The 26,611-nt window shown below is 46.5% G+C and overlaps 1 protein-coding gene across 1 annotated transcript; it reads left to right on the top strand.

Moving 5' to 3' along the window:
• Positions 1-26,085, top strand: SDC1 (syndecan 1). Its single transcript, XM_021525348.2, has 5 exons — positions 1-334; positions 21,292-21,373; positions 22,425-22,918; positions 23,122-23,251; positions 23,785-26,085. The coding sequence occupies exons 1-5, from the start codon at positions 278-280 to the stop codon at positions 23,949-23,951; spliced, it is 930 nt and encodes a 309-aa protein (XP_021381023.1). The 5' UTR covers positions 1-277; the 3' UTR covers positions 23,952-26,085.
• The last annotated feature ends 526 nt before the right edge of the window (positions 26,086-26,611 follow it).

The following is a 26,611-nucleotide window of genomic DNA, read 5'->3' as shown; positions in this document are numbered from 1 at the left end:
GGCCGGCCGGGGGGTGGCCGTAAGGTGAAGGTTGTTGCAGTGGGTTCATTAAAAGACAGAGTTCAACTCCTCGCCGTCGCAGAGTGCTGCTGGGAGGCTAGTTCGGCTGCGTGCGAAGGAGGGAAATAAAACAAAATAAACCAGAAAAGAAATCAGAAAAGGGAGCAAACCCGCAGCTACTTAAAACAATTCTAAGAGGAGCGGAGCAAGAGCGGCGCTGGAGACGGCGGGAAGCAGGGGCAGGCTGCGCGCTCCCGAGGCCCGGCGAGGAGGAAGGATGATAAACGTGGTGGCCGTGTGGCTGGTGGCCCTTTGCTTCCAGGCTGCTGCCCCGGTGAGCCGAGCGGAGCGGGGCGGGCGCGGCGCACGTGGGGCGGCGGGGCCCGGGAGCGGAGCGGGGCCGGGGCCGGCGGGGCGGCCGGGCCGGGCCGTGCCGGGGGGACCGCCCGGCTCCCCGCTTCCACGGGTTCCCGCGGGGGAGCGCAGCGGTGCCCAGCCGTGCCGGGATGGAGGGCTGCGGTGGCCTTTGTGCTGGCGGCGGGCCCCAGCCCGGCTGCCCCGGCAGCCTTAATTCAAACCAGACCCGCCGCGGCGGCTCCCGACCTGCCGGCGGCTCCGCCCCGGGGCGCCGCGGGGCGGGCGGGCGGCGCTCCCGCAGCCCCCCGGCCGCGGGACCCCTCGGAGCGCCCGGGAGGGCCGGGGGGGGTCAGGATGCTCACGCCGCCCCTCCGGCGTGTCGCGCCCCCGAGGCGGCGAGAGGCGGGTCCGGGGGAGCGCTGGCATGTGGCCCTTTGTGGTTCGGCTGTGGCCGAAGTGACTCCTGAAGCTGGGGCGCTCCTGCCGTGCCGCGGCACAGCCCCGGGGAGCGTGGGTCGGTGGCTCCTCGCCGCCTTTGTGCCTGAGAGCCCCAGGGCACGGCGCGCCCGGACTCTGCTTTCTGCCGCCGGAACAAAGGTCCCGGTGCTGCCCGGCCGGGCGCACGGCCGCGCCGGTGCCGGCGCTCCCCGGAGCGCGGTGACCCCGCGGCAGCGAGGCCTGTCCCGCCTGCCGTGTCCCGGGAGCGGCTCCCGGGGCTGCCCGAGCCGCGCCGCTCCCGCGGCAGCAGCAGCCGCCAGGTGTCATCCGCGGACAGGGGATGGCTCTGCTCCTCCTCCCGCCTGCCAGAGCCTCTCCGCGGAAACCTGGCTCCGCAGCCCCGCCAAGTGCTGTGCTCGCTGCTGCGGGTCTGTGCTGGCAGCCTGGGCGGCGTCGAGCCCCGTGTGCGGTCGGAGGGTGCGGGGCAGGAGATCTTGTGGCCGCGCCTCGAAGGGCACAAAGGCTCCGTCCCATCGCTTTCTTCTGAGATGAGGGACGTTGCTTCCCATGTGGTCCCCCACCAGACCCCAGTATGCAGCAGTTGTGGAGTCTTCCCCTTTGGATGAGTTAGGAGGAAAAAGTGGAGCATGAGATAGTTTGAGCATGCAGGACCATCAAAGTAAAACTGGTGGGTTTTTTCCTTTCTGAAATTACCCCTAAGCAAGTTTTAAATCAATAAACTGCAGCACCAGTCGCATAAGGAGTGGCAGAACAAAGTGCACAGTGGGATCTGAGCTGCTCAAAATACCTCTGGTTTTGCTCTACCATTCTGTCTGTGAACTTTGCCTCTAGTTCTGGACGTGGACCCTCATGGCAGTGAGTCGTTATGAGGTGACTAAAAATTACAAACATGTGAGTGTAGGCAGCACTGTTCCATGAGAGGAAGGCTCTGCTCTCAACTTCTGAGTAAGCTTCTGCTTAATGAAGTGGGGAAACTGCAGTTAATTTGCAGCCTCTGTACACTATTTGGATAAAATTCCCCTGTGATAAATATTCCTTGCTAGAAATGAGAAGAACATGAAGTGCGTGCTTGTCTGGAGTTCTTCTGTGCCTATGAGACACCCAGGCCTGGCTGGCACTGCGGATCGAGGGGTTTCAAGGGTGAGCACACGGAGGAGCAGAAGTCCTGGGGCTCTCCAGGGCAACTCAGCACTGAGGCTGTTTCCCTTCTGGTGATCACATGGCTTTTTTTCCCCATGTCAAAATGTCAGTGACAGGGACTAATCTGCATTTCCCACCCATCTGGAATAGTTGTGATTTTGCATTGAGTGCTGAAAACCTCTTGTGTTGAAGCAGAATGACCTTGCACAGTACTTTGAATCTGCCAGACTGCAGACTGTGGGTGATGTCACGGTTGTGTTGGGTTCTTGGTGGTCTGGTTGTTGGGATGGATGCCACTGCTGCTGGCACATGGCTTGGCCCTTGGCTCTTGCTGTGTAACTTGGCTCATCTATGCATACTGTCATTGGAATAATAAACAGGAGCAAGAAACTGGCTAAACAATAGTTGTTTTATCCTGAGTACTCTTACCTGCTGGAATGACTGGGGAGGTTCCTGGTCTCCTTCAAGGTGACACTTTATTGCTTACAACATTCTTTGAGTGTAATTGCCCTCTGTTGTTATGATGGAGGCATGGACTTCCTTTAAATGAGAAGGCTGATACATCTTACCATTTTAACATTTTAACCTTGGTATTCTCTAAATAGAAACACAGTATAACACCACCAGGAAGCCAACTGAGCCAAGATGCCCTACTGCTGCAGGAGGGCAGTGGGCAATCCAGCCCCTATGGTGAGAGGAGGGTTCTGATTGTTTTGTCTGGTGTAGGTGCATGCTGGTGGTTGACAGAAGCTTACCAGAGAAGACCAAACCTTTTTCCAGGGGTGGTGTCATTCCTATCTGAACATAAACTAATTAGAAGAAAGAAATTGGGTAGTCCAGCTTGCTTGTTAAACCTGCAGGCAGGGAATAAGGAGGAAACACTTTATTCTATAGTGTGAACAGAGCAGTCACAATATTCATCTAGTACTGTAAACAGAGCTTCTCCATCTGAACACTGACTCGCTGGTGGCCACCTCCTGGTGAAATGGTGACTGCTGTATCTGGTCAGCTGAGTAGAGCAGCAGCAAATAAGCTGGAGTTTGTATGGTGTAAGGGGGCTCTGGTGCAGTTTTGTAGTCTTTGTTCCAGGTTTTTCTCAGTTTCAATTGGTGAGAAGAGCTAACATTTTAATGGCAGCACTCTGAAATTTCTGGAAACAAACAATCCTTTCTAACAACCTGAGACAAGTTACAGCAAGTGCAAGAAATCTGTAAGCCTTCTAAAATTAAGTTAGTGCACAAACCTGAAATGTAGGCTGCTGTTTTAGCAGCAAAATTGATTCATTTTAAGTATGTGTTTTGCGTTGCCTCTACTCAGATGTCTCCAGGTGGCCTGTATACCAGAACACTGTCCTAACCTTGTTTGAAGTGATTCCTGTGTCCAAGAACCACACTAATATCCCTGAGAGGGACATTCCACGCTTGTTTCTGGCATCTGAGGCGCTGGGATTTTAGGCCCTCCTTACAGGGAGGAGGGAGCTTTTGAGAGAGAGAAGATAGGGCCTTTTCCTGAGGACGTGCTGCCAAATATAAAATTGCAGTGCTTCAGCATTTTAGCGTTAGTGTTTTCATCTAATAGCTTTGAGATAATAAAGAATAGAAGACGTCTAATACAGCACTCCGTGACAGCTGAAGATTGATGGGCTTGCTATGTTCAAATGGCACAAGTCCCTCAGGACAGCGTTCAGCTGATGCTGGAGCACCTAAATGTAGGTGTCTGTGTGTGCTGGGTGCTTAAGGCCTCATTAGAGTCAAGGCGATGTAATCAGTGGAGCCAAAGAGAGTGATTATCTGACCAGCCCCTGCACGTCTTCTCCAAGGTGAGTTGCTTTGTCAAGGCTTTATTGGCTAGATCTCAAGTTTCCTTTAAGAGGAGCACAACACCTTTACTCTGGTGCCTTTATCTGAGAGCAATTTAGCTCAAAGTGATGGACTTTTTATCTGTGGAAATTTATGGTAACTCCATACACAGACTGGACAGTTTTTCCTGCTAAGAGAACTAGAATGGGGAACATCAGCTGCTGACTAGAACAGCAGCTCTCTTCTGTTCTAGTGTATCTGTAGTTTTGCTCTGCTAAAGAATGTGGAAGAAATTAGGGATTATAGCTGGGTCCTGTCTCAGCATTCTGAAGTGAGCAGAATATATATGAGCAGAAAAATAAGTGGTTGTATTTGGGGGGGGGGGGGCGGGGAGCACTGTAATATTTAAAGACACTGTTTATTTGTGGATTAGATGTGAGGAGCTTTTGTTACTCCGTAGACTTTGATATAGGCAGTGAACTTAGAATGGGGAAGTTGTTTTGGTGAAGAGTGCAAGGACTTCTGATGTTTCTTATAGGTTCACTTCTGAGTTCAGAAGATACTTTTAAATGCAGAAGGCATGTGGTGCCTCATTTGGAGTGCTGAGTGTCAGCTTTGTTAGCAGGTCTCTGAGTTAGGTACTTCACCTGAGCTGCTGCTGCTGCTCTGCTGGTGTACCGCAGCAATGAGCCTGATCTGGCCTGGCTAGAAACTTGGGACAGGGCACTTTCTACTGTGGGGATGCTAATGGAAAAGTTACTGCTCTGTGAAGCCTCACCTCAAGGTGAGATAACATTTGGACCTCTTACAAGCAACTCTTGTGGGGCAACATCTGCTAATGTGGTGGTTTCCCAAGCTCTCTGTTTCTCAAGCAGTGCTTGGCTGCAGTCGGCGTTCTGGGTCTGGTGGAACCAGCACGGGTCCAGTGGAGTCTGTTAGCTTGGGCTCCTTGCCATGCTCCACTGTAATGTTTGTATCTTGCTGCTGGGACCAGTCTCACCAGTGAGGCTTGCCTTGCTGGATGGGAACCAGTGTGTTAGTGGGATTTGGATGGAGTTGGCAATAGAACTTCCCGTTGAGTCACTGGAGCTGCAGTAACAACTGAGTCATGGAGGTGTTGTAAGTCATGGCTTACCCTGCTAGGCTTCTAGTTAGAAACTCCTTGGGGTATTTTCAGATGAAGAACTCTTGTTGCTTCACCTCTGTGTCTTGCTGCTCTGCTGTCTGGCGGAACTATCTTCTCCATAGCCCACGTTTTTGCAACATGGTTCTCTTTAATGTCAACTCATTTTGTGTCTTGGTGTTCAGGCTTTTCTAATAACTGAAAGGTCTTCTGGATTGCTCTTGCAGAATGACTCCTGACTAACTAAATCAAGGGTGCTGATATAACATAGGAAACTGCCTGCCAACCAGCTTAAATTACTCATGGGTATCCTGCCTTGTATGAAGGCTCTGTGTTGTCATGCTCCACTGTGTAGCTTTTATACACTGCTTGGGCAGTAATGTCAATATCTTGATTGCCAGTCATAGAAGCAAAGGCTGACAGTCTTGATTTTTGGCTGTGGGCAGTCCCAGGCACACACTTCTCTCAGGCAACCTTCTGCAAAGTACAGCCAGTTCACACAACAACTCAGAGTGCACTGCCTCCCATCACCTGAGCACACACAAACCATAGCTGGAGACTGGAGGTTGCTCTTTGTCTGCCTCTGCCATGCGATGAGGAGCTTATTGCCTCTTTTAAAGGTAAGGAAACTTGAACTCCCTTCCACTTGGAAGGGGAGCATGCTCCTGGGCGGAACTGCAGGCCATGATTGTCCTGTGTTGTACACAGGAAAGCTCTTGCTAATTAGTTTCTAATGCTGGTGGCTGTGCACATCCTGGTCAGAGGCAGGCAGCAGCTCCGGTCCAGCCCCTTGCATATACAGGGATTACTGGAGGAGCAGACTGTAGATTGAAGCCAGAGGTGGGCAGGGGTGAGTGGAGCCAGTCTGCTTTCTAGAGAGCAAGTGGTGATTAACCTAACCAATTCCAGATGAGAGCTCTTGTGAAGCTCCATGTAGCAGTGGCTGTGCTGGTGGGAAGCCTTTGTATATTCTCTGTGGACCAGAGCTGGCAGCTACATTCCTGTAGGAAGAGACTACCTGGCTCTTTCCTGTCCCAGAACAGGATACCATGCTGTCTTTTCCTATCCTTTGAGATCAGAAGAGTGGAGAAATACAAATATAGGTATGTATATATTTATAGAGAGAGATATCTATACCTGTCATGTGCTACTTGTTATCCAGCTGACAGCAGAGTTTGGGGGCTGTGTGCCCTGGCCCTAGCATGGTGATCTGGGAGATTTGATACCTATGCTTTGCACAAGCTCAGGAGCTCAGAGCAGCCTGTTGATCTACCAAAACATCAGTCCTCTGCTAAAAGCATCTGCAGAGGAGAGAACCTGTTATCCCATTGACCAGCTAATAGGAATCTTCTTTAGGGACAGAGTCCAGGCATTCTTCAGTCAGGAAGCTGATGGGTAAAAGCCCAAACTAGAGGAACCACAAAGCTTGCTTGAATTCATATCTAACACAGATGCTAATATATGTGATAGTCTTCTATCTATTCTTCTACTCACTTGCTGTGCTCTGTTGCTTATGAACCTGTGACAGAGACTCTCACACCAGCAGATTTGATGGACAAATGAGATTTGTCCACCTCACTGGCTCTAGCAGCATGTAAGTGGCACCTACATGCAGTGGAGAGTGGTGGTGAGGCTTGCATTGAAACTTGCCCAACAGCCTGCAGCTAGACAGCTTTGACTTCTAAATCTCTTTCTGTCCTAATGAGGAATCATCTAGATCGTGACTACTTTCCCATCGGTGAACAAAGCACGGAACAAAAGAGGCTGACTCTGGCATGTCTGGGCAGTGGCAAGGAGTGCTGTGCTATCGTGCTCCCACATCGACTGACTCATGGCCTGCAGAAGAAAGCTGCTGGCTTAATCCTGTAGCAGCACGGCTCCCTCTGAAGTGTGTTTAACCTGCAAAAAGTTCCCCAGTTTGCATCTGTAGTTGCACTGACCTGTGAACACTGGTGAGCTTCTTTCTACACAAGCGATTAGGAATCATTAGAAGTTACTACTCTAGTAGCTCAAAAGTGTTAAATGCTCATTGTGCCCTCACCCAGCATGAAGCCAGAAGGGGTTAAAAAAATTCACCAAACATTCCTACACTGGTGCTTGTAAGTAAATGTGGTGGGTTGACCCTGGCAGGGCACCAGGTGCCCACTGAAATTTCTCTGTCACTGCCCTTCTCAGCTGGGCAGGGAGAGAAAACAAAACAAAAGACTTGTGGGTCGAGATAAGGACAGGGAGAGATGCCTCACCAGTGACCACCACAGGCAAAATGGACTCTTGGAGAAATGAATTTATTTATTAACAGTCAACTCAGAGCAGGATAAGGAGAAGTGAACTCAAATCTTAAAAACACCTTATCTCCATTCCCCCCCTCCTTTTTTGGCTTATTTTTTGGCTTAACTTTAATCCAGATTCTCCAGCTTTTCCCCCCAGGAGTTCAGGGGGATGGGGAATGGGGGCTGTGGTTGGTTCATCGCACGTTGTCTCTGCTGCTCCTTCCTCCTCAGGGAGAGGACTCAGAGTCCTCCCCTGCTGCACTGTGGGGTGCCTTGCAAAGGCTTTGTCTCCACAAACTTCTCCAGTACGAGTCCTTCCCATGGGCTGCAGGTCTAAATCACTGCTCCAGTCTGGATCCCTTCCATGGGGTGCAGTCCTTCAGGAACAGGCTGCTCCTGCTTGGGTCCCCCACAGGCTGACAGGTCCTGCCAGCAAACTTGGTCTGCTGTGGGCATCTCTCTCAATGGGGGCTACAGGTCCTGCTTCTTCCAGCAGGAGCTTCCCATGGAGTCACAGCCTCTTTGGGGTATCCCCCTGCTCTGTTGTGGGATCCTTCACAGGCTGCAGGTGGATTTCTGCTTCACTGTGGACCTTCATGGGATTCAGGGGCACAGCTGCATCAGAGGCTGCCGAGGAATCTCTGCTCTGGGGCCTGGAGCTCCTCCTGTCCCTCCTTCTTCACTGACCTTGGGGTCTGTAGGGTTGCAACTCTCACATATTCTCACTCCTCTCTTCTCTGGCCGCAATTACTCCTGTGCACTAACTTCTTTCCCTTCCTGACTGTGTTATCCCAGAGGCACTGCTGCTGTCACTGGTGGTGTCAGCCACCAGTGGGTCTGTCCTGGCTGACTGGCACTGGCTGTGTTCGAGAAGCCACTCCTCTAGTTCCCCTGTTACCAAAATCCTACCACGCAAACCCAGTACAGAAAAGCACCCTAGACACAAGGTGTCTTGTGACCAACTGAAATGTTGGAGTCACAATTGTGTAGGAAATCTAATTGTCTGGCCTGTTCTGTAATGCACTCCCCTCACCAGACTGTCTGCTGAGAGCCTTCCTGTGCTTATTTGAGGGCATACTGGTTGGCAAGGCTCAAAACTATGCCATAAATCATTCTAATAATACGATGGCATTGGTAGTGTTCTAGTGCCTGGGGATGTTCTCTGATATTATTTAATTTACTAGTATGATGTAGCCAGTGGGTCTCTGGCTGCAGACCCAGAATATTATGAAGTTGAGACAACTGCAGTATCCAGTAGAAGAAAGTGAAAGTTCACAATAGAAGATCACAACTCTTCTCTTGGAAACTGTTTTGGATAATTCAGAGAGATGAGCAAGTACAGTTGTGTGAGAAGCCCTGTGTAATCCATCAGCTGAGGATTGTGAGGTGAATACTACACACCTGAAACAGCATTGTGTTTGTGATAGTGCTGGTACATGCCAATGGCTCAGCCTGTGCTTTTAGACTTGGCCCATAAAGTGGTCCTTCAGCATTTCCTCCTCTGCTTTATTTAGTGGGATAATGTCCTGGCTAGGGCTGGTAGTCACTGAGTAGACCCAGAAATTTGTTCATATATATTAAATATCTTCAACTTAGTGATGTTTGAACAGTCTTACAGGTTTGATCTGTTATGTCACATCTTGGCTATACTGATGGTATCTCTTGATAAAAACTGGTCTGAACTAGGGGACATGCTGTGCTAGGAGTAACTTGGTAGTAAAACATTCACCTTGCCTTGCAATTTTAGTGCTGTTTATTGACTTGTTGTGGTGCCTGTCAATCTGTCAGAAGTGGCATTAGTGGTGTCTCTTGTCTCTTCACAGTATAGACGTGTAAAACGTAGGGATGTCCAAATCACAACTTGAAATCTTACAGTTGGCCATATGAGGCAGGAGAGCATCCAGAGTGCACAAACATGGTGGCATCTCCCACTAGGCTCTAATCTCTCCACCTGATTTGGCGGCTGCTCTGAAAGAAGGCCATGGGGAAAACAGGTGAACAAGCTGTATACCCAAAAATGACAGCAGGAGGTGAGGCTTGGATAACAGCTGAGATCCAAAGGAAGCTCTGATTTATCTCACCATTGTAACAGTCCCTTAAGGCATCTGCTGTACAGATGTGGTACAAAACAGTGTAACTGGGTGACTAGGTCAGAGTTAGTTTAATCCAGTAGATGTTTGGTCAAGAAATGCTTAATGTCCATTAATTAAATTAGTGGAACAGTAGGTGACTGGAGCACAATTGCAGCATCAGACTGTTTCTGATGGGAAGATTTCATTTGGTACTTCATCACTGACATGATACTTCAACACGCTTGTGACTCAGCATGGAAGTGCAGCAGTCAGCTCTCATAATCTCACTGAGCTGTTGCATAATTTAACTGTGAATGGGGCAACTGCTGTCAGTAAGGAACTGCTGTCAGAACTTTGTAGTATGTGCTGCATTAGCAGTGCTTTTGTAAACCTGAGCACAAGACCATTAGTGTGTGAGGAGGGAGCGCTGTGAGCTTGGTCTGTGCCATTTCACGTGGGTAGATCCCTGGCTGTGTGCTCCAGGGGTTGTGAGCATGTTTGCTTCTCTAAGGGAATCCATGCAGTCTGAACTGAATCCATGCAGCGTTCTCCCTTAGAATAACTCGGTGACATATGGTGCGGCCTGTTCCCAAAGACCATCTGAGCTACTGCTGCTTAGTCCAAGGAGACCAGTAGCACCCAAAACACAGGCATGATGCTTTTCTTCAGGAGCTGCTAGGACTGTTGTGGAAGGAGGGGGTAATAGTGAAAGTGCCTTTTTGAGAAGATTGGGATACAAGAACAGAGTATTCCTGATCTGAGAGTGCCTCCTGCTTCTGGTGGAGATGTTTCAGTCCCTGCTTTTGTTACAGGGATGACTTCTGCATTATAAACAACCTTAGCTTAGTCAACACTGAGATCCTGTAGATAAGACAAATGGGACAGCATGCCTCATAATATAGGGACAGACTTGATTTCATCAGATCTAAGCTGGCAATGGTGAGCCATAGAAATAAATGTAAAAAGAACACCAAGAATCGTAGAATATACTGAGTTGGAACTCCACAAGGATTATTGAGTCCACTATGTGCTAGTGTAAGACCTGCCAAGATGCAGGAACTGCCTTGCACTGGGTCAAATCCAAAATGTAAAGTTGCCTGCATGGTCTGTGTGACTCCAGCCACTGACTGTCAATTGAGACTCATGAATTTATTCTTAACAGACTGGTGCTGGCTGCTGTGAGCCCTGCTGTGCAAGAACAGAGTCCCTTAGAACTAGTTGGAGCTTAGTTGTGCCCAGATCAGAAGGGTGCTGTGGAATGCCAACTCTTGGCTAATTTTGCTGCTCAAGTTCCATTTCTGTAGCTCCCTTGCAAATAGTCAAGGTCTTCTGTACCAGTCTGACAAGCAACAGCACCAAGCAGTCAGGTTTTGGGATGTCCCTGGTCCTGCCATCTGGTGTGCACATGTGAGAGAGAGGTTGCATCGGTGCCTGTTGAAGCCAGGCAGCTCCTTCTGGGTGCTTCCAGTCCCCTGATCCATCATCTCTTCATTGGGTTTGGGGTTGAAAGGGCTGGTGGTGATGCTGCAGTTGAGAAGTTGAGTGTTACATTTATAGTGAAATACAGCATTCCAAGGGAAAATGTGGCTGGGATGCTTGTGTGGAAAATACAGATTGTTAGCTGTCCTGGTTTAGGTCCTGTCACTCTGGGAGACATTAGGAGAAAATAATTTAATAAGCCTTGGAGACTTCACTGTGAATCCCTCTGAAGAAAATGTAGAATTTTCACAAAAGCAATCAAGGAGGCCTTGGACTGTTGAGGCTTGGGATGTTGTCATGATATGAAGTAGCTGACATAAGTTTTATAAGTTAAACTGTGAGCAGATCAGCTGGGAAGATAGAGCAGAGTTTGACAGTAACAGGCCTTGCAGCTGGCAGGTGTTTCTGTCACTGAGGTGTAAGCAAATAGAAGTAACTTTTGTTGTCCTGTCCATATCCGGTTGCTGCAGAATACATCCTCTTATAAAACATTATCTGGGCAGTTCCACTATAACTCTGTGTAACTAATTGGAGCACCTGGTCATCTTTTTTGTTGTTGTAAGGCCAAGTATTTGTAAGTTTAAGTAGTCTAGCTTAAGTTTACCAATGACTTTAGCTGAGACCTTTGGTACTCCAGGGTTGCAAGTTCATTTTCTGCTGAGATTTAAACAACATCCTAGCTGCTAGGAGCTGCAAGTCCTGCCCTATGTACAAGCTTTTAGTTTGGTACACTAGGGATTTTTATCTGAAACTTGGATTTCACTAATTTAATATGGCACTGCAAGCAATTTGCTCAAATTAGAAACGTATGCATCAGTAGTAGACTGAAAATGTTTCTGTGATCCTTCAAGAAATCTTAGAGCTTGGTGTCCTGGCTCCTTGGCATATCTCACATTAGGTAATTGCTGGACTTCATGGTGGAGAAGAGGGAAACACTTGAGATCAGTACCTGAGTCTTTTCCTATTCTTGTGTCTGGACACTGAAGGCTATTACATTTTCTCTTGTCTGGCAGTTGTTCCTCACTGCATGTTGGCTTCTTTTCCTCAGGTGAAGCAGAACAGTGTCTTTCCTCCTCAGCATACTGTGTAGCATAGTGATGGGGTGGTTTTAGACTTCTTGGACCACATCTGCTCAGGTCAGAGCACGTATGCAGCTGTAGCACTGCTTGTGATCACATAAAAGCAGCTATGGAACTCATTTGAAATTAGTAGTAGTTCCACCAACCGAATTGCACAGCATTTGTCTCCAGGAAACAGGCTTCCCTAGGCCAGAGGGACACGTGTTCTGTGCTGCTGGAAGGATCAGCGATGCACAGGGTGCCACCGCCCGCATTTGAGGACTTGAGATGCCGCAGACCACGTCTTGCTTTCCTACGGCCACACCGCTGATTTCTGAGCTGGGACATTCTGAGCTGACTGGCTGAAGATGACAAGAGCAAGTTGTGCTGCCATGGGACCAAAGTCCCTGAGCTGCATCTGCCATGTGCTGACACTGCTGTGCTGCAGGCTTGTGCTCTGTCCTGCAGCCACGGCTGAGCAGGAGGAGCCCCTTGCGGGGCCAAGTCCCCGGTGTGGGGCCAAGTCCTCGGTGTGGGGCCGAGCCCCCGGGCATCCTGGCACGTGGCCGACAGCCCCACACTGAGCATTTGGAGCTCACTGGGCTGCTGGGACAAGCCAGTCCCAAATGGAACAAACGGGGGCCCTCACCACCTGCACATCTTCCCTCAAACCCAGCCTTGGACTCCATTGAGCAGCCTCAGGGCTGTAGTGCCAGTGGTGTGCTGCTCTGGGAGCTGGGTGGTTTTTTAGGCGTGCGGAGAAAGGAGACTGGCTTTCCCACCCACACATGTTGAGGAGCAGCCAGGCAATCTGAAGCCCACTGTTCCACTGGTCACAAACTCTGGTTCTGTAGCAAAGACAGTCCTCAGTGCTGATCGCTGAAGTGGGTGAGTGGGTGTCAAGAATGGGGCAAGGAAAGCAACTTGCCTCCACCACAGGTTAGGAATAATTGGCAAAAAAATAATTGGCAAATGAAGACATAAGCTCAGTGTGTTTATATGTGCTGGAGGCAATACTGCAAAGTCCAGTCTCTTACTTAAAGTGGCTGTGGCTGCTGATGCCTTGTGTGAGGTGAGTTGCTCTTTCTCACCTGAACTCCACAGCAGGTGCTGCATGTGTGCAGGAGGACAAGGCAGCAAGTATTTAGATCCTGTCACTTCTAATTTCTTCTGCTGGCAAGAGGGTTGGTGGCATTTATCTGTGCTGTAGTTACCAGCATGTGTGAGTAATGTGTGGGTTTGGGCTGCTGGAGTCGTCTGCTGGAGAGGTTTCCATTTAATAAAGATTTTCTGCTTGCCAGCATGCTCCCCTCTTTAGCCTTACTTTGTCAGGTTTCAGGGAGGGGTGGCCCACCTCCAGCCACTGCTGAAACCAAGCAATTCTTGGTCAGTTCCTTTCTAAACAAGCAGATGAAGCGGCTGTTGCTGTAGGAATGAAACCCTGCTGGTTCTGCTACACTAGGAAGTAAGAAGTGCTGGCAGCTTTCAGTCAGAGGGTTTTAAGAAAGCTAGGTTTGCCCAGTCTTGACTTAGGCAACTTACTGCTCATCTCTCAACCCAGATTAAGTAGATTGAAATTAATTTCCCAGGATGGATGGGCCTCAGTGAGTTGCACCTACTTTGCACAACCCTTTGAGCTTATACATTGTCTGTGGCTTTCTTGTGCTAGCTCAAGAAACAAATGCCTGAACTATCAAGTATGTTAAAGAGCTTCAGGGAAGGATCTTTAAAGAAAAGTGGTTTATAACATAAAACCCAACTGGCTGCTTCCCATGAGATTAGCTGCAGGGAAATGAGCTTTCTCATTAGACTGCATCTTCAAAGCACAGGGTGCCTTGAATGTGGGAGACAAAAGGGACCCCACTTTTGGCCATATTGTGACAGCCTGTCACTGATACAGAGTTATGCTGTGTGCCTGTTTTGTGCCACATCTGTGGATGTGCTGATCTGTGGTGAGATTCAGTCTTTGGCCTGGGCATGCTTTACTTGACTGGGAGGAGCAGGTTGGTGTGAGTGAAAGCAGTGTGTAGTAACTTACTTGTTTGATACATTGTCCAGGTGAAAAAGCAGGAGCACAGCCTCTAACTCACTTCCCTATTGCTGAGGGACTGAGCAGTCTTCTAGTGGAGCTGGCTGAGAGGGACTAGAGAGGCAGCTGAGCTCTTCCTCATCAGAACTGGCACGGTGCTCTGTGCACTCCTGGCACAGAGGACTCCCGTGCACAGCTGCTGTGCTGTCCCTGCTGCCCTGAGCATGGCCATGAGCTTCCCCTGCTGAGGAATCCATAGCTCTCTGGGACTCCAGCTACTCCAGCTTTGCTTAGCCTTCTCTGATGAAGGGTGTTCAATGTACTCTTTGTCCAGGAGTAAATGGCAATTGGACTGAGCCTTCTGGAAATTTCAGGTGGCCCAGGATGAAAGTAGAACTACTCTGGTTTGAACAAGACATCTGTCTAGCCTTTGCTGCTGTGTATTCCTGCTCCTAGGAGGACTGGGAGGACTCGAAAGCACTCCTGTCAGACCTTGGAACAAACATTATCCATGAGCAAACACTGCAGAAGAGAACTCTCCCTACAGCCCTTGTGCTTGCTCATTTTTGTATGAACCTGTGTGGCCCTCTGAGTCAGCTTCTGATTTGCGTGTTGCCTGCAGTCTGGTGATGTGCATTTCCATAATGCTTGGAGGCTGGGGAATGAGTGTCAGCATCCCAGAATGCAGGCTCTGGGCCTCTGTGAATGCTTAAGCAGCCCTGGCTGCTAAGCTCTGCCCTGTGCCAACACAAACACTTGTGCATTCATGCACTGAGTAGGATTGGGAAACTGGTCCTGCTGGAAAATTCTTTGCATGATATTTTATCCTCTTCTTTTTTTTTGTTGTTAGTTAGGGTTTTTTTGTTTGGTTTTGGTTTTTTTGGGGTGTAGGGTTTGTTTTTGTTTTTTGTTTTTTTTTCCTTTGCCTTTTTTCCCCCTTTTGTTTAGTTTACTAAGACCAGTTCCCTGATCTTGTTGACCATGAGAGTGCACAAACAGACATGCAGGAGATGGTCCAGGAAGCATGGAGTGACATGCTCTTGTGGAAGGTGGGAGTTAAAAGGGCCCTGCTGTACAGTGTGAAACTTAAACCTGATGGTGACAGGCTGGTTCATTTTTGCTCTTGGCATGTTGATTACTGTGTTTCTGCCCTAATTAATTAAAAAAGTTGACCTGTCACTCTAAGGAGAAAATGTAAAGCTGATTGGGCAATAGTGTGGAGCCTCTAGAAGCATTGGGACACTGGCTGCTCTGCCTGTGGAGCAGATAGATGCTCTTCCTTGGCTACTGCATCTTGTGCAAAGGATCAGGGTATGCTCCTACAGCTTGAAAAAAAAGGAAGATCCCAGCCTAGTGAACAGTGGGCAGTCTACAGTCTGTTTTGTTCTGCCCGTAGTGGAATAGAGCCTAAGAGCTCTCATCCTGTTTTGAGCTGCCACTGGAAGGTGTTTCACTGCCTTTGAGAGCTGAGTACTGTGTGATGATCAGGGAGTTCAAACACAACCAGGACTTTCTCCCTCAAAGATAGGTCCTCTCTCAAGTCACCAGACAAAAATAGAAGAGGAGGCCAGTAAGAATGCAATTAACCAAGATTTTCTATATTTCTTTGCACTAATAATGATCTGATAGATAAGCAGCCAGATTAACTGGCTTGCTTATCTTTTTCTGCTAAAATGGTGCTCGCCTTGCTGAGCAAAAGGGCACCCTTTGCTTTCCACTTGCTTCTCTTTGGAAGGAGCACCCTCTGAGCCACTATCCAGCCTTGGTCCAGGTGACACAGATTGATGGATGGAAGGGTGGGGATGCTGAAGCTTGTTAATATACATCCAAAGGTTGTTGAGGATGTAGGGGAACACCACCTTCTGAAACAGGGGGACACTAGGAGGTAAGAAGTGCTGGTGACTTAGCTGGTAGAATCATAGAAGGGTTTAGGTTGGAAGGGGTCATAAAGATCACCTAGCTCCAATACCTCTATTGTCACAGCAGTCCTTGATTGGAACACTAGCCAGAGATAAAATACTGCTTAAATCTAGGCTGTCCAGCCCTTGGACTGTGTGTGGGGTGGTTTGTAGCTGTCTTTGTGCTCTTTGGCCTGTGTTACTCTGCATATTTGGCTCCTCTAGGAAGAGAAATACTTCATTAACCTACATGATCACTAAGGAGCACCAGGGTTTATTTTGAGCAGTGGAGTAGCAGGAGAAAAAACTGCAAGAGAATTTAGGTGAGGTGGTGTCATACTGCTGCTGAGTTCTGATGTAACAGGCTTGCATGCAAGCTTCACTCTTGACTTGCCGTAGAAAAGCATCAGCTGTCTTTCTGCTATTCCAGAATTAAAGAGAAGGTCTGCATGGCCACCTTAATTCCAGAGTCTGTATGTCTGTAAAAGAAGGGGGATAGGTGAGGATGCTGATGGTGGGTTTTTTATTGTTGGAATTTTTTTTGTTGTTGTTTTGGGGTTTTTTTGTTTGGTTTGTGGGGGTTTTTTTTGGTTTTTTTTTGTTTGTTTGTTTGTTTTTTTTCTTTTTGTTTTTTTTTTTTTTTTGGTTGTTGGGTGGTTTTCTTTTTAATTTTTTTTCTCACCTTAACCATTTAAGCTGTCTGCTGACCATGAACATCTGGGATTGGAGTTAATTGTCCATGGGCTATTAACTGCAGAACATCAAGATTTAACAAAGCTAAAGTTTCCTTCAGCAGGTGGTTTTGTCTTCCCCCCACACTAATACCAATGTCACATTGAGGTTAGAAGCTCTTTGGGCTGCCCTGCCTCAGATAGCATTTCTGCTCTGCAGTGTACAGGAAAAGGTGAAAGACAAACCTTTCTGTTTGAATTTATTTAAGAAGTAATTGTTCAAATCCTTTTGAAAATATTCTTCTAGATGCTTTATTGTAGCCAAATTACAGGGCAAATTATTGCTTGCTCTTGTTGGTCTCTTAAACAAGAGCAAACTATAGGTTTTCCTTTGTATGCAGTTGCAATACTCTCAGGATGGTTAGGGAGCTGTTTGAGGTGGGAGAGCTCATTACAGTTCATTCTTTTTCAGCTGACTAAGAAGGATTTATTAGGGGAAATAAATGTGTAAATTTAACAGCTTTATTCAGATAATGGAGGATTTCAAGTGTTTTTGACACTGAAGATCACTAACTGGATTAAGAAGAGTTGGATACAAATCATCCTTAATCTAGTTAAGGGCTTGTAGCAGCTTGTGGCAAAGCCAGTGGTTTTGCTTACCTCAACAAGCAATTTGAGAAAAGCTCTTTCATTTTGCATGTATCAAATTAAATAAATGTGGTTCCCAGTTGGTGCAGGGTTAGATCAACTAATCAACTACAAATCTCCCCCTCGTCATGAGAGAGGGCTTCAGATCTCTGCTGTAGCAGGAGGGAGCTCTCTAGTAGCTGATGGGATAAGCCCAGAAAGACTCATGCTTTGAGACTCTGACCAAGATGAAGACTGAAGAATAGTTAAAAATTATACTTTAAAAAAGAAATAAAAGTCTGGACTATGTCAGCCTTCTGGATCCAATAATATTGCTAATGAGTTGTGAAAGCCTGGTCCATTGTTGATTAAATTGAAGATGCCACTAAGCAGCTTTCTGGTTGTCCCAGCAGAACTGAATAACTATTGTTCTGCAACAATACAGTGCTCAGCAAGAGGAGAAGCTAACAGTCGCCCCAGGGTTTCCCCTAAACAGGCTGCTTTGATCCTTGTGGAAGAGGGTCTTCCACTGGTTAATGAGAACTGGTTAAAGCATATCAAAAATACAGTTTAAAATTTTACCCCTCACATGCATCTGAATTCAGTGACAGCAAATCAAAAGGACTGGACAAGTATTTCCAACCAGTTGTTTGAATTGCTAACAAAACCATACAAGCTTGTTAAATGGTAAAAAAGTAACATGATGTAGGTGCTTGATAAGGATGGTAAAGAGTTTTTGACTAGAGTACATGAGATACTATCAGAGATCCTTCAAAGGATCCACTGTCTGAAAGGCAGAGTAAGCTTGTTTTCAGCTGGAATTCTTTTCAGCTGTTTTGTATGATGGCATAACCCAGTGTTCTGTGCCCCTAATCCTCTTGGCTAATCAAAACCTTTCCCATTGGTGTAAGTCAGCTTCAATAAAAGGTCAGCAAGAAACCTTGACCATGAGGTGTTTGTTTTTTGAACAGCACAGTCTCTCTTCCTGATGTAAACCCAAATTAGTTCAGTCCTTTCCAACCCTGTCCTGAGTCAGTGTTTTCTAACCTTGCTGTCTGAAATCCTTCAGCAGCAGATTATTATAGAAGCATGGCCTTTCTGCAGTTACTTGTATTTTGTGGGGAGGTTACCATCTTTTATGCCCACTGAAGTTGTAATTTATGGAGCAAGAAATGTAGTCTTTATATAACCATACAGTTAAATAAATTGAGCAAATGTTCCTTAATGCTTGTGTGTCATGAAATCAGATGATGTCATGAAATTACAGCACTTTGTGGGTATTCTGACTGCTATCCACATTTCATAATCCCTTGAGTATTTGGGCCAAAGAAAGTCCCTCTCAGATCCCAAATCTCAAGCTGCTTGGTCAAAGGGAGGTGCCACAGTGCCCAGAGGAGCAGCTGAGACAAGAGGACAAGACCCTTGGGGACATGTAATTTCAGAGTTTCATATAAAACTGTGGAAAGCAGGCTTTACAGATCCTGATTCTTGTTTTCCATTATTCTTACATGCAGCAGCCAACCTCAGGGGACTCGGACTGGTCTGAGTCTGCTGTGTTTGGAGGGTGGGTGCTGAGCAGCTGCTGGACAGCTCTGCCCTGGAGCACCTTGGGTGTCCCTTGGTTTAGACTGGGCTGCCCTGGGCTTCTCTCCTCTGAGGAGGACCTCACTGTCCCTGCTCAGATGCAGAAATCCAGCTAGGAATCAAATGGGTGCATGAGAAAGGCTGTGAAGAAGCAGAGCTTGCAGCAGCCTGGGGAGAGGCTCAGAGCTCAGGTGTGAGGGGAGGTGTTACGGGTAGGGTGGCTGGACACACTCAGTAAGAACAAAGGAAATGTGACACAACTGAACAAGCCTCACCTGTGAAAACCTCAAGGGGACAGGGTGCAGGCTCAATAGTCAAGATAAAGAGTTGGCATTTTATTTCTTGGCAGTCTCTGATCCTTTCAGGAGGATTGCTGAGGTCTGCAGATGTTCAATCTGTCCAGGTGTTGTTGGAAATCCATTTGAACTTCCCCTGACTGGGGGGAAGGTGGCCTCAGTCCTAGCTGAATGTTTGTGGTGATACAATCTTATGCTACTGTCTTGGCAGTCCCTTACTACACTAAAAAGTGGAGAGTTTGCTTTCTAGCTGCTTCAAGGAAGTCTTCCCACTGGGAGGAGACTGCAACCCCTACCTTTAGCAACACATTCCCCTTTTGCACTCAGCCAGGCTGAATGAAAGAACAAAGGGTTGTGCTTGCCACTGCTGGTGTGAGAAGGAGAGAAAAAAATGATTACCAACCCCCATCAACAAAACCAGTGCAATTTCTAAGGCCTCACTTCTGAACATACTGGGAAGGACACACGAGGGAGCCGAGTTTGGGCAGCCTGGCAGTTCTTTCTTTATTCTTTATGCACCAACAGTTCGTACTCTTTAATATTTGAAGTGAAGGGAGATCAGCCTGTGTGAGTAACCACCCTTCGACACAAGAAGGAAAGCACACGGGAAATACTTATCTGACCTACTTTCTGTGGAAGGGTGCAAAAGCACAGTGCAAACAAGCAGGGACAAATCTAAAAGTCAAAATTACCTCATGACTTCCAGTTAAGCAAGAGATCGAAGGGCAATTCACTCTAGAAATATGTTTGCAGAAGCTTAAGGAATAATGCTTTAGGGGTTTATTTTCAGTAAGGAAGAAAAGAGCTAAAAAAATTATGTTTATATGTAGGGGTTTTGTTCCTAGTTTTTTTGCTATTAAAAAAAATTATATGACTACAATAATTGCCTAGAAGGGGTAAGATCTTGGCTGAATAGGCTGGTGGCAACTTGGTTACTTGTCTTCAGAGAAGTGGAATCTAATGAGCCAGTTAACCACCTTTGAAACTAGTTCTGTGGAATTGTGGGGAATGGATAAGGTATTAAGGATGGAAGAGTAAACTGGGTAAACCTGGTATCTTAAGAAAAAGAGATAGGACCAATAAACAAATCCATTGTAGGTAATAAAGTGACAAGTGCCAAGCTGAATTGTTTCAACAGTACATACTGGTCTGGCTGGGATGAGGACGAATGTTATATTCATTTTATCCCATTATATTATATTATTCATTATATCCCATTCTTCCTGGGATGAGGATGAATGTTTTATTCATTTTTAAGTGTCATTATGTTAATGCAAGCTAAAGAAATACAGTGGGCCTGGCTGCAAAGCCGGTAAGGATGTGTGTCCTTTTTTTATATAATAAAATGAGACTTTGCACTTCTTGGGATCATAGGGATCCCATAGCTTGGATGATTCAATGCGACATCTAAACTTGCAGATGGCAGTGCTGGAAAGGGGTGCCAAAAATGACTTGAGGATGGGATAGAAGTCAAAATTTGTGAAAACAGGGAATGTAGTTGGATGTCAAAAAGATGAAATTTGGAAGAAGTGACTTACAGGGCTTTGGTTTGAAATCTGAGAAGGGAAAATGACTAAGCAGGTAATGGTAGCCCTGTAGAAATAAACCTGAAGCTAGTCATGAGCTGAGAGCCAGGCGTGTTGTAGTGATAGGAGCAGTAAGTGTATACAGCAGAGGCCAATGAGATGCATGAAGTAATCATTATGTAATTAGTAAACACTGAAAGAGTGTTGTCATCTTTGGAGATCCTGAATAGTTTTGAGAGTTGTATGCTCTGACAAACAAGTGCCATAGGACAGGGGTTTGGCCTCTTGTCTCAGCCACTGTGCTGGCTAGTGCACTCCTTGGAGTGTAAATGGAGAAAGCTCAGGGCTTATTCTCCAACAGTGAAGGCTGGCTTCTATCTTTGGACTCATTTTGAGTGCCCATACTTAATAAAAAGGGACTTTGATTCTCCTTCCAGCTAGATGCTTCAGTTTCAGATATATGAACAGTATTTGAGTCATAAAGGGAAAGAAGACAAGCTCTTTTGCCTCCCCTTCCCTTCTGCTCTTTAGAATTAATGCAGTGATTTGCGAGTGTTTGGTGGATAGGGAAGACACAGTCAGCACCTGAAACAGGCTGGTAAGGACTGGGCATTGCCTGCTACCAGGATGCAACACCAAATGGATTCCTTGCTTTCTTCTTTCCCAAAGCAACTGCAGCCTGGAAGCAGTGCAGAGAAAGGAGATGGCAAGACTGACCTTTCCAACACCAAACATACTAATCAGAGCCACTCTTCTGGGGAGTGGAGCTGAAATGAGGGGAGAAGAAAAAATGCAATCTAAACAAAAAATCTTTGTGTGGCCTCTAGGAACCCCTAGAACAAGCAAGCAACCTGATCACTTCAATCTCATCACTGACACATCTTTTTCCTCTTCTTTTTAAAGCAAACTACAAATCTGAATCTTCCCCCTGAAGACCTTGACTCATCTGGTGATGAGGACTACATGTTCTCAGGTTCAGGCGCAGGTGAGTTGTTAGCACTTGTGCTGGTAGTGCTTGATCCTTCTAGGATGTGGCAACTGAGAGCTCAGTAAGCACCCAAGTGAAGGGGGGGAAGAGGGAGGAATCCACACACACACCCACCCCAGCATATGAGAGCTGGCAAAAGAGAAAGGGCCTAATTTATTAATCTTGTATTCCTTGAGATGCTAACAATTAGTAGAAAATGAGCTGTAGGAGACTTGAGAGGGAGCAGAAGCAGAGGGAGCTCCATGTGACTGCTAGTGTGAGCTGTTGTGTGAAGAATGTTATGAAACTGGAGTTGATTCTTCACTCATGGGGAAGAGAGAGCATAACAAGGCCCTTTATGAGCAGGTAGGAGATAATGTTTGAGGCTGTGTAAACCCCAGCCTACAAATATTTACCAAGTGCAGACTTTATCTGTCATCAGATGTGCATGTTCCCATGGGCCATAGGTTTTTATAAGTGATAAGGGGGATTTAGGGTAGGGGGGGAAGTCTGTAAAAGTGATTGTTAAACTACATGAGAGAGACCCTTGGTGTTCAGTACTGAAGTTGAGGGGATGCTAGTGAGAAAAGAGCAAGCTATTGAAATCTGAAGCATGCTATGCTTCTGCTTCCTTCCAGCCACAAGTTTGTATTTTAGATTATACTCTGCAGAAATTAAGACCCTGAAATCAGTGCCAAATGCGGTTGAGATTGAAGGTGTGACTGCTCTGAATCAAATAAAAGTGTTTATGGAAAAAGACTCAGATATCCATCCTGAGGAACCAGTGTACTGAAAGCAATTTTCCCTTGTCAACCTCACCACAAACAGGCACTTTTGCCTTGGGGAGAAGCAGATGACTAACAAAGTATTGCTGAATACCATATTGGTCTGTCCCTTCCTTATTCCACTGAAAAGGATGAGGAATTGCAAACTGAACTTCTGTTATTATGAAAATTGACTATGACGGTTATTTATCCTCCTTAGACAAGTGTCCTGAAGATACTATTAATAGGCCTCTAAACTGGCCAAGGATAATATTTTTTCATTTGCTTGTTTATTTGTTTTGCAGGTCCCCTGACTGACAAGTCTCACACCTGGAGAATCCCAGGAGAATCAACTAATTCCTCACTAGTGGCAGCACCAGTGGATTTCAGTGAGCAGCCCTTTCATGCAACTGAGAGCAGAACTGAAAAGGAAGTAATATCTCCTTCTGCAACCAGTAATCCAGTGACAGAGGAACCAGTTGTAGCTGTGAAGGACAAAGTATCAGTCCTGGGCTCACCTGATGGGAAACCAACAAGCCATATAGTCACAACAACAGTGAGAAGTCCCACTGCTCACTTTCCATCCGTGGTTCACGTGACTCCTTCAGAAGCCTCTGCTGTGGTCCATGAGCTTGAACCCAAAATCCCCAGCTCTGATGTGCCAGACACCCAGGACGTGCCCGAGCCCCGTTCTACTGTCCATGGTGAGGGAGACGTCGCTGCCACCCCCGCGGCCACAGCTCCAGGGGATGTTGTTCCTACACATGAGGAGGTTTCTGAAGATGGCTCCGGAGACCCGGTGAGGACTAAGAGCTCTGACACCCTTTGCAGGGAGATGCCTTTAGTAGCATGTACTAAGTTGGTTTGGTAGGAATGGGTGTTAATTAGTCAAAAAGAGTGACTGGTTTAATAGGTTATGTTGGTGGGTTTTAGATGAGAAGAAAGTCTCCAGAAACAGACATGATGAGAAACATTAATAACCTGCCTTGTATGTCCCAACAGGGAGACTTCATCTTAACTAAAGACGAGGAATTGTTCCCCACCCAGAACTCGGAAGTACTGGCTGACTCTGAGAGGAATGCCAAAGCAGCAGGAGCCTCGGGAATTATGGACAGAAAAGAAGTTCTTGGAGGTACCAGACATTTTGGATTTCTATATTTTGAATTTTTGGTAAAAGCAGATTCCTGGAGTCTTCTGGCAGCAGAAGCTGCATTTGTGCAAATACGTCTCTGAGCAAGGACACCAACCTTTGATGTTAGACCTCTGAAATGAGAATGATGATTCTGTGTTGTCAGAACCCTAGCAGGGGCAAATGTTAGTCTACTAACAGCAGCTAGCAGTGGCTGCTTTATCTGTAACTTTGTTTAAGCCTCTTCCTTCACTCCTCTGAAAAGTTACAGTAAAATTTCTCTGTTGCTGCCCCAGTCAAATTACCAGGGTTGAACACCATAGCCTTGTGTGCTTTGCAGCATGGCCCAGTGGGACATCCATGTCCCCAGGATTGTCTGCTGTATTTGAGGAGGTGCTTGGTTTGGGAGGGGACAGAAGGACAAATTAATTTAAGTCATTAAGCCAGGAACAGGTAAGGAACAATCTGGAACTTAAAATCAAGTAGCACTATCTGGTATGGCATCTAGAATAATCTGTCTTTTTCTCCCCTTCCAGGTGTAATTGCTGGAGGACTTGTAGGCTTGGTGTTTGCAGTGTTTCTAGTTGCATTTATGCTGTACAGAATGAAGAAAAAAGATGAAGGCAGCTATTCACTGGACGAACCAAAACAGTCTAATGGAGGATACCAAAAACCACACAAACAAGAGGAATTCTATGCATAAACACTGTTCTTCAGGACACTTCTTATTCCATCTTTCTTGGACTCTTCTCTCCCTGCACGTGGACCTCCTGGTGTGCTTTGCATTAAACTTAAGCCATATGATCACTGGGTTATTTGCCCATACCACTTTGCCATTGGAAATTTTATAACTACAAAGTAGATCTGGATTCATTGAACATTCCCTGCTTTCTTGCACAACTTGGTTTTGTTTTGTTTTGTTTTTTGTTTTTTTTAAACAGAACTGGAACTACAAGTTCCTAAACTCACTTTGGTTTATCTAAAGACTGCTGGGACAGGCGGTGGGGAGAAGACAAGGGAGCACTGTATGTATAAAACTCTTGATATTTAGGGAAAGGGCTAGCAAGAATAACCAATTATCAGTGCTCAAATTCTGTATAGCAGGGGTCCTTCCTTATTTAACTCATAGATGTGTTTTGAGTGTAACAAATGGCTGTGCTGGGCAGACATTTGGTACACTGCTATCCTCTAGCTCTTTCTGACAGCTGTATTTGGAGCACTTAATGCCTATGAAACATCAAGCTGAACTTGATCTCTGCCAAAAGGAGGTGTGAGGAAACAAATGACTGTCACATGGTTTAAAATAACTTATATTTTGGAAGCATTATCCCATACTCAGAACCAGCTCCTAAGCAGTTGGTACATACACTAGTAAAAAACAAACCCCAAGAACCCCAAAACTAAGTGGAGAGTAATTTTACCAATAATGTTGGGCTGTCCCACCACCCTCTTCCTCTTTCTCTCAAGGCTTAGGTAAGAAGTAGATTTTTCCAAGCAGTCTCATCTCAGACATTCCCTTTCCGAGGTGCTGAGCCGAGGTTGGCTGTCCTGCTGTGGATGATCTTACCCCGGGCAGTACCAGGTCACCGGGGCCATGTTGTAGCACCTCCCGTCACCGAGGTTGTCTCAGAACTTACTCTGCCCTCTGTGCCACAGGCTGCCATGGCACACAGGGCTGGGAGGTGGGAAGCAGCACATCATGACTGCAGCTAAGGAGTAGAGAAGCATCTGAAATGAGCCTGGGGAAGGCTGAGTGTAGGTGGCCTTAAACAGATACAGCAGTTGGTGTGCTTGACTCTCGCTACTCTGGAGCAGCTCCTTGGAAGCTGTTCCTGCACTTTGGAGAGAAGCCACTCCAGGAATGTCACTCTAGTAAGGGCAGAAAAGCACCTCCTGGGCACAGTCTGGATGGCTGAAGCTGTGTGTGGTCAGTGTGCTGTCAGATGTCAGGCACTGGGGCCTCACTGGGGGTCTGGAGTTCCCCAGCGTATCTCAAACCGTGCAAACACAAGTGTGGTGTTCTGTACAAGCCTTACTTCTGCTCTGCCTTTGGGTAGCTTCTTGCCACTTCAGTTCCTCATCACTCAGTGCAGAAGGTATGGGATGGGTGGAGGAGTGTTTACAACTGATGTAAATATTTGTACTGTTGAGCCAGAGGGAATGATCCGAATATATTGGACAATACTGCAACAGTTGGTACAAATGTTGCACGTTAACAGACAAACTTAAAAACCTGTGTAATTTAAATGAAGTATAAAACACTCCTGAGCTGCCATGCAGCTAAAATTGGTGCCTTCGCTGTAAACACAAGAAAAAAACCCCAAAATGTCTTGATTCCAAACTTTTCTTTATGCATGTGGAGAACTTGTGCATGTGTGTAGCTGGCTGGTTTTTTAAGTAAAGCTGCAACAACAATTATGGTTTTTTGTTAGGGTTGTTCTATTTTCAGTTGTTTGTTATTTTGTTTTGGGTTTGATTTTTTTTACTGAATGAATTTTTATAGGTTAATGCAATGACCAGATGGTGTTAATTTCAGCTGTAATTCTTTGCTTTGTATAGGAATGTAGAAATGTTTGATAGGTCTGTCTATGAAAAGTTCTTGTAAAGCACAGGAAGATAAAGTAGTAAAATTCAGTTGTACCTCACAACCTTGTTAGGGGGAAAGGAAAAAACTGTATATTTTGGTAGTCTTAACTGACAGTTTGTGAAACAAACATGACATTCTGTGTTATTTAAGTGGTACAAATGAAATATGAGTTCTGTGACAGAAGATGCAACATTGGGTTATCTGTATGCCATGTAAAGGTATACTGCAATAAATGGCATTTTGGCAAGAATGTGTCTGACACAGTCTGTGAACATTGTTGTCTATAATACTTCAAAAAGTAGATGTTGTTTTTAAGACCACCTAGGTCTTAAGGAATTTGGGTTACAGAACTGTGAATTTTGGGGCTAGAAACACAGAGATTCAGTTCAGCATTTGAAAGGTCAGAGTGTGGCCTGCCTTCTCTACCACCCTGCCCTGGGTGTCCTGGTTGCAGTGAGCTGCTCTTGCTGGAGGCACTGGTGTGGGATACAAATGGGCTCCGGTGGAGACTTGAATGAAAGGGCTTTGTTAGAGTCCTGCAGCGTTTCATGCTGGTTCTGATTTTGCCACCTCTCCTTGTGTAGAATGTCACCATCCCCAAAATGGTGATAAAAGTTGCAAATCTTCTGCAGGGCTTCCTCCAGCTCCTCGTCTTCTGCCCTCAGGAGTTTGAGAGCAGAGAGGGCTGTAGGAGGGCAGCCCCAAGCCTTCTCTAAAACCTGCTTTCCAAGATGAATTGGAGATTGTACCCCCAAGGAAGGAGAACAGAGTAGGCT

The sequence above is a fragment of the Lonchura striata genome, chromosome 3 (assembly GCF_046129695.1).
Source record: "Lonchura striata isolate bLonStr1 chromosome 3, bLonStr1.mat, whole genome shotgun sequence".
NCBI lineage: Eukaryota > Metazoa > Chordata > Aves > Passeriformes > Estrildidae > Lonchura > Lonchura striata.
This window is presented reverse-complemented; position numbering and strand designations above follow the sequence as displayed.